The sequence below is a fragment of the Alosa pseudoharengus genome, unplaced genomic scaffold (genome assembly GCF_046254945.1).
Source record: "Alosa pseudoharengus isolate Yale_2024_CS ecotype anadromous, Long Island Sound unplaced genomic scaffold, YU_APseudo_1.1 YU_APseudo_1.1_scf_20, whole genome shotgun sequence".
NCBI lineage: Eukaryota > Metazoa > Chordata > Actinopteri > Clupeiformes > Clupeidae > Alosa > Alosa pseudoharengus.
Window position 1 is genome coordinate 24,602,546 of NW_027468664.1, and position 8,020 is coordinate 24,610,565.

Below are 8,020 nucleotides of genomic sequence, written 5' to 3' on the forward strand. Positions count from 1 at the left end.
AATATTTTCTTTCTTGATATAGTCAAAAAAGTATTAAATCTCACAAAGTTTCCGCGAATGTGTTCCAGAGAGAAAGAAAGAGAGAGAGAGATCTAGGCTGCAGTTCCTGGTCATCTTTCGCTGGCCCACTTTATTCAATTATGCCGGGCGGCCACGCAGGCCCCTCCCCGTCCTGATGACACCGGCAGACCCTCCTTAAGTTGCGTCGCGCCACAGCTGTCTGCGAGCACTGAGCTGACTGGCGCCATCCTGAAAGAATGCCTTCACTGTAAAAAAAAACAGAGCCAGAGAGAGAGAGACAGAGCGAGAGAGAGAGCGCGAGAGAGGGAGGGAGAGAACTGCACTGCACCGGGACGGAGAGAGTTCAGAGTGACTGAGAGAGAGAGAGAGAGCGAGAGGGAGGGAGGGAAGTATAGAGAGTGAGTAGGGGAGAGGGGTTGCCGCTCCTGCGCATAAACAGAGATTTGATCTGCGAGTTAAAGTTCGGTGCAACTCGGTGTGCAGAGAAGGCATCCATACCCCGGCCGAGCGCGACTGTAAACACACCGGCTACTTGTTGAGTCGCCTGAACAATTCTGGAAGTTTGTAAAGTGGGAAAGTTGAGGAACTTTTAGCGGAACTGGATATGAACCTTGGACTTTCATGACGACTATCGGTAGCGGCGATATTTTTCTTAAATGTACGTCAAATCCCAACATCCACGTTTATTCATTGCATCGACTGGTGCGCCTTAATAGAGCTTTTGATATTTCTCCTTAATGTAAACATACCAAGTGTGTGACAGAGGTCGACGGATCGGACTGTAAATGTTTGTGTTTTATTAAATTCCAGGTGATCGAAGGTATATCGCCTATCAACGGACACCTTTGGATTTAACGAAGCAGGACTTTTTGGGACAGATATATTTTTTCTTTCCTTGTGTCGTTTCGGTTCTCTCCAGTGTGTATGAACGTTTATTAAAAAAAGGCGATGGAAGTAAGCGCGGACCAACCCCGCTGGATGAGCCATCATCACCCGGCGGTAATTAACGGGCAGCATCCCGACTCTCACCACCCAGGCCTCGGCCACTCTTACGTGGACCCGTCGCAGTATCCCCTCGCTGAAGATGTGGATGTACTGTTTAATATCGATGGACAGCCCAATCATGTTTCGTCGTACTACGGAAACTCGGTGCGGGCCGTGCAGAGGTATCCACCACCGCCACACAGTAAGTCATGCTTTTACTTTCCTCTTGTCTGGCTTCCATGTGTTTTTAGACGCTTAATACTGCAGCGTGCCCGTGTGTGTGCTCTTTAAAATGTTCTGTTTTCACTCGTAAATATTCGCTCAATTGTAGTCAATTTAGATGCTGTCAAAAAGTACCTGTGGCTGTGTTGAAAGCAACCTTTCAATAGTCATACCTGATTCGCTCATATCAGAAATTCATTTGAAAAGCCGCAGCGTTTTGAAACTATTGCGTTATACTTTAGGCTACCCGTGGCTCACCTTTTTGGTGGCTTTCGTAACCTTCTAGTGTTATTTTGCCTTCGGTAAAACGCGAAATAATTTTATGTCGCTCTCAGAGAATGCTTTCACAATTCTTTTTTTTATTTGGGTTAATCTGTGTTAGGCACTGAGAAGTTGTATACGTCTATTGAAGACTTTTAAAATATATTTACTAGCCGTTGCATGGTAAAATACAGTCGTGTGATTATCAGAACGTTTTAGTAAAATGTAGGCCTTCATATTATAAATCCTTTTACTGAGCGGACTTTCGGAAAGCTAGGCAGGCTTGACATACAACAGAGTTAACCGAATAAATATTTAATCTCTCCGCCGTGACTAATTTACGCAAAGCACCAATTTACAGCATATTTGTAACAAATGCAATATTATCTTACATTTTTAAAAAGAGTGCGAATGAGCTAATGCCGGATTTTAGTGAAATGACTTCCTCAACCATAGTGAATCATGACCTTGTTTCTTTGTGGAGGCTTCCTAGTGCCATCACCTCAAAGCACTGTTTTCTAAAACGACGTGCACCCAGCGGTGTAGTGTAGGATTAGGGTTTCGATCTCCATACAAGTCGACGACTCAACACTCTGATCAGTAGGCCGAGTGTACTTAATATTTGTCGTAGTTTTGGTGTACTGCATGGATACTGTCGACACACAGCACGGTTAAGCTGTAAGGGTCAGGCGAACACTGCAGCCTATTCCTGACAGATCGACACTCTAAAATAAACTGCAACATACAATGGCGTAAGTTTCGGTACTTCAGCCGGGTTGAACCTTGTTGTTTGTGAATAGAATCGAAAGTTGGCGTGACATTGTCTATTAAGTGTGCAAGAATCTGAACTTTCAGTTAGTCTGGAACACGAAAACAAGCGTAGGCCTATAGAGATGTAAATGCTTTGTTGGAGGGCTTAACTGCACATTTTTACATATTCGAGTTGTCTTCCTTCAAATGGAGAACAAGTTAGTCCAGCTTTGCTTTTGCTAAACGTCAGAGACATAGCCAACGCAGTCAGGGTTGCAAACGCATTCAACTCGAAGGCCATCTAGATATTATCAGAGCTCTGTGACTTCTTAAATGCGAGCCGCACACGTAGGCCCTTGCCTTGTCCTGTCATCACGTTGAAAATCATTAGCTGAGTGTGATGCACAGACACCGTTGCTCAGGCTTGTCTTCATAAGTCTTTCTACTTCTTGCTTTGTGTTCACAGGTAGTCAGGTATGTCGCCCGTCCTTACTCCACGGCTCTCTGCCCTGGCTCGATGGCAGCAAAGGCATCGGCCCTCATCACAGCTCTTCGCCGTGGAACTTGAGCCCTTTCCCCAAGACTTCGCTGCACCACGGCTCCCCCGGGGGCCTGCCCGTCTACCCCCCAGCCTCATCCTCCTCCCTGTCCGGTGGACACTCCAGTCCGCACCTCTTTACCTTTCCCCCGACTCCTCCCAAAGACGTGTCTCCGGACCCCGGCATCTCCACGGGCTCAGGCGGGTCGGTGCGCCCGGAGGATAAAGAATGCATTAAGTACCAAGTGTCCCTGGCCGAGAGCATGAAACTGGAGTCAGCCCATAGTCGAAGCATGGCATCAATCGGAGCGGGTGGCTCTTCCGCCCACCACCCCATCGCCACTTACCCATCCTATGTGTCCGATTACGGCCCAGGCCTCTTCCCACCAAGTAGCCTCATAGGTGGGTCTACTTCTAGTTATGGTTCCAAAACAAGACCAAAAACAAGGTCATGTTCAGGTAGGCGTGCGCTTTATTTCACTTCTAATACATTTATCCTTACTATGAGCTGTGTTGAAAAAAAAAAAAAAACAGTAACTCGTTAACAAAGGTTGAGTTTTAATAATCCTGATAATTGTGATATTCTTTGAACGGCGAAACACCTCTGCCATATATCTATATATTCTGGTCGTTCCTAGCACAAAGAACATCCCATGTTGGCCTAATCAGTGCAGCCAGGAAGGCTGAGGCCTCAGCCGACTTAAAACCACAATAAGGGCTGGTAGAAAAACTCTCGCTGGCAGCAGCTTTCACATCCAGTCACAACGAGGGCATTGATAGCACGGGACAGATAAGACAGCCAATGCATAGTCACCCAATGTAACCTGTATTTATAAATATCACTAATAGAAGAAGAGATGGGTCAGTGATATGATAGAATTAAACCACCAACAATGAAAAGGACGTGAAATATATTTCCATCAACCATAAATGTTATTCACGATTGCTCAAAATGTAACAAAGCGTATGATGAGTTTATATTACAGTTTATTTTACATTAATTCGATAGATGCAGGACTGTCCTGCTATTCTAGACAAATAATTTCAGTCAGAAATCCCTGCTCTGAAAGCACAGAGATTTGTTCATCTCTTGCATTCGCGCAAGGACACAATGCCATTTTAATTTTAAGAGCATTTGATCACATTGTACTTAATGTTCTCGCGGTCTCCAAAGAGGAATTAAGTCCAGTAAATTATTAAACAGCCACAGATCTTTGCGGATGAGCATTCGATGCTCTAAGCCCGACTGAAATGGGGGCTCCCCCCCCCTTTTTTTTTAAACAAAACTATTTTTCTCAGCCCGAGTTCTATCACTGGCGCTCAGTCCGTGGCTGTCTCTCGCGCGTTTATATGTTTAAGCTAATCCAATTATTTTCAGACTGCTGCACGCGACAGTTGCATTGTTTATTCAGCGCCAGAACCACTGATAGAGTCCGGATGCGCCCGGGATCGCGAGGAATAACGAACTAGCTCGAGCCGTGGCAGGGTCACGGCCGTGGCGGAATGTTATCAAAACACCGTAATTATTTCAAAAGGTCATTACGTCACTGCAGCCAAACCAGCCTGTCTTTAATAAGATTAGTGTCTGTGGCATTGTGCATCATATGCCAGCAAAAAATAAAACACTTTATGAAACACCATTGTGTAGATTTATAAATCTCACATCAGCAATAGAGAATAGGGGAGGGGGGAGTAGTCCTTAATTCACTCCTCCTTATCTTTCTTTTTCTCTCTTTATGTGTCTCTTTTTCTGTATTTTTTGCTCTCCTAGCTCTATCTTTTTCTTGTCTTTCTTTTGAAAGGCTATTTGGCAAATAATTATGTACGGTTTAAACACGACTAAAAACTAGTCTGTGCACAACTTTATAGGTAGACCACACAGGCCTCAATATATTTGTCAAAGGTTTGGACGCGCAGTTATCTTTCCCTGTTAAAAAGGGCCTGATTGCTCGACTCGGAGGACACAGCTGAGTATGGCACATCCGAGCTGCCACGGGGATGACGCATGTCTGTGTGAGGTCACGGAGGAAGTGCGGATGTGTGCAGACTCTGCGCCACTCTGAACGCCTCCTCAGCGGCACCCCCCCCCCCCCCTTTTTTTTTATTTTTTTTTAACGTCGATAGATACTGGGTGGCTGCGTGGGATAACGAGGCCCGCCGGTTCGCCGGATGAGTTCACCGGTCTCAGTTCACCGGTGTAGACTAATGAGTCCTGCCGCTAAACAGCAACTCAGTCCAGCCAGACATTTCAAGTACCAACATATAAAAAAAATATTTAAAAACAATAAATACAATAAAACATAAACGTAACAAAATCCACTCATTCTTATGTTCAGATGTTGGTAACCTATCTAAAATATCTGATGGGATTATAAGAAGAAAATGTATATCGATATTACAAGAAATACTGCACTATAATTGCGCCATGTGGAATGGGAGGTTCTTTGTGCAAAGAAAACAATATCAGTATAAAAATTGCGTGTTACTGAAATAATATTTATTGCTATGTTATGCTTTTAAATTATGTCATTTGTGGTCATGATGAAGAGATTACTTGCAACAATCATAGCCTATATCGTGAATGAATAGCGTAATGGCACTGTATAGGCTAATGTATTGCGATAATCAGGGTGTAATATTTTTTTTGCTTGACAGTATTTGCCACTATAGAGTACAATTATTATTATTATTATTATTATTATTATTATTATTATTTATGACAACATTATTATGCAAATATATGGTGATGTTTACATGCCGTAGAGATGTAGGCCTAACCATGGGATGCAGAGCATTTGTATTCCTAATAATTCTATCTTGACTGAATGCATAACTATCGCAGATATTATTATATGAATTTAACGACGTGCAGGTGTGTGGTCCCTTTGAAAGGTGTGTGTGTGTGTGTGTGTGTGTGTGTGTGTGTTTCTTTATGTGGGAGGATACCTTAAAAGCAACCAGGTTTCTACAAAGCGTCCGTGTGTTGTCTTTTGATTTCCAGAAGGTAGAGAGTGCGTTAACTGCGGAGCCACATCCACACCGCTGTGGCGAAGGGACGGCACCGGGCACTATTTGTGTAACGCCTGCGGCCTCTATCACAAGATGAACGGGCAGAATAGGCCCCTGATCAAACCCAAGAGGAGGCTGGTATGTGTACGCACGAGCACACTGCATTGATGACGCTTCCGTCTCTCTGTCTTTCTCTACCCAGGAAGAAGTGTTAGCTGCAGGAAACTGACTCGCCAAGTGCAGGTCTCATTTCTTTTAGATACTGCAGTGATCACATGATTTATTATTATTATTATTATTATTATTATTATTATTATTACAACAGCTGTCATTCATAACATATATTTTTGTTTTATATTTTGCAATTTCTTTCACCTGTTTTTTTTATTATTATTTAGACATGAAGTAGCATGTAAAAAAAAAACAATAACACAAAACTAAAGCATAAAATGGATGGCAAACAGCACACATGGACATGAAAAGCATGATGCAATTCGTTGATGGCATAATTGCAGACATATTTTATTTGTTAAATATGTCAACATACACATTGTCATTGTGCAATGCCCCCCCCCCCCCCCCAAAAAAAGGCACTTTGAAGTTAGCCTCGTGTCTGTAAGATGAAGTACATTCTTCCCTTAACGGTTGCGTGAGGTGCCCAGACCCTTGGAGGGAAAACCCCGCACACACTAAAAGCCTAAAAGCCGAGTACGCGCATGCACGCGCTCTCTCTCGTCTTCTCAAACAGTAGAAAGGGGAAACTCTAGGCATGGAAACGGTCACTGCGCTGCTATTTTGGCAGGCGGTTCAACTCTCTCTCTCACTCCCTTGCTCTCTCTCTCTCTCTAATGTGAAAACCCGACTTCCCAGGAAAAAGCTGCCGGATATCTGACCGGCGCTGATAAGTCGTTTTTCACAACATCGCGCGCTTCCCTCAGCCTAAACATGAAGGCAGTGCGCGGGGGAACCGATGGAGCGCGCGCTTGTGAGGAGGGCAAGCAAGAGTCACAACTACAGATTGTTCTTTTCACAGCTCAGGGAATCACCTCAGCCCGTGCAAGCATGGTGTAGTGAAAGAAGAGAGAGAGAGAGAAGGCTAGATAAAACAGCCTAAGGACATTTATAGAAACGTGTGCTTTGAAAAACAATCAGTTCTTATACAAATATGAATATCCCAGCATGCTATCATAATGCACAATTGCAAAGTCAGGATTATTAGTCGTTATTTTTCAAACTAGAGTAATTAGTAATCAGCAGTACACTAGACAAGCCCCAGCACAGAGAAACAGAGAGAGAAAGAGAGAGAGAGAGAGAGAGAGACTCTCACCACTTCCATTGTTTATGGTAGTGCGCCCTGGAGCCACAGCGCCCATCGATTACTTCATAGATTATAACGTCAGACACACACACACACACACACACACACACATTCAGTCAGCTAATTGCCATTCTGTGGGTGTCTCACTCAACAGAAATAATAGGCAACCTATTTGTCGCACCTGTCAGTTCGTCAGACTAATCTTCACCGTTATCGCCATTTAATGCAGTTTTTATTACCGCTCTTTGAAACACACTCGCCTCCGAGCCCCATTCTCCCCATCTCACACACTTTCATCTCCCGTGTTTGCTTTGCCTATGAGTTCTGCACATTTTCCTAATTGGATTCTCATATTTTTTTTTTGCTATTTATGATATAACACACACATATTGAGAAAATGTTTTACATGTGCAGTTGTTAAAAGGAAAGGATGTTGCACGTGTTGAATTAAATCTTAATAGTTTTGAATGTCTTGTGCTATTTGGGAAGAAGAGAGGGAGAGATACACAGAGAAAGATAGAGATATGGAGGTGGGGGTGGGGGTGGTGGAGGCCTAAACCATTTTCTAAGCCATTAGAAACGTGAATGAAAACGGGGTGCGGGTTAAATTGAATAAACTGTCAGGTTGATCTTTAAACACGCCTGCACTCTGAGACTAGACACTACGGTACTGTTAGATCCGCACTTAGACATTTTAACGGGCACATTTCAGCACGGCTAATGGTCGAGTTTTAAGCCCCTGCTTTCATGCGTATTTTGTAAATGTTTACGTTAGAGAGGGCATGGGCGCACTGGACGCTATATATAGCGCTGCGTCAAAGCAGCTCTGTTATGGAATGTCTTTCTTGAACTTCACTTCAGACGCCCTAGTTTGCGGGAAAGGAGAGGAGAGAGGGCGAGGAAGTCAGGGTGGGATA

At 43.8% G+C, this 8,020-nt stretch overlaps 1 protein-coding gene across 5 annotated transcripts in view; it reads left to right on the forward strand.

Annotated features, from left to right (window-relative positions):
- Nucleotides 1-216: 216 nt before the first annotated feature.
- gata3 (GATA binding protein 3) overlaps nucleotides 217-8,020 on the forward strand; it is a 13,177-nt gene continuing 5,373 nt past the window's right edge. The window contains exons 1-3 of one of the 5 annotated variants that reach the window (XM_076296930.1): nucleotides 217-1,207; nucleotides 2,705-3,235; nucleotides 5,988-6,028. In XM_076296930.1, coding sequence (XP_076153045.1) covers nucleotides 970-1,207; nucleotides 2,705-3,235; nucleotides 5,988-6,028 — 810 coding nt within the window. In that variant the 5' untranslated portion in view covers nucleotides 217-969. Of the gene's footprint in view, nucleotides 1,208-2,704; nucleotides 3,236-5,777; nucleotides 5,924-5,987; nucleotides 6,029-8,020 lie in introns of all 5 variants that reach the window. The other 4 variants (XM_076296931.1, XM_076296932.1, XM_076296929.1 and 1 more) reach the window with 4 other exon arrangements.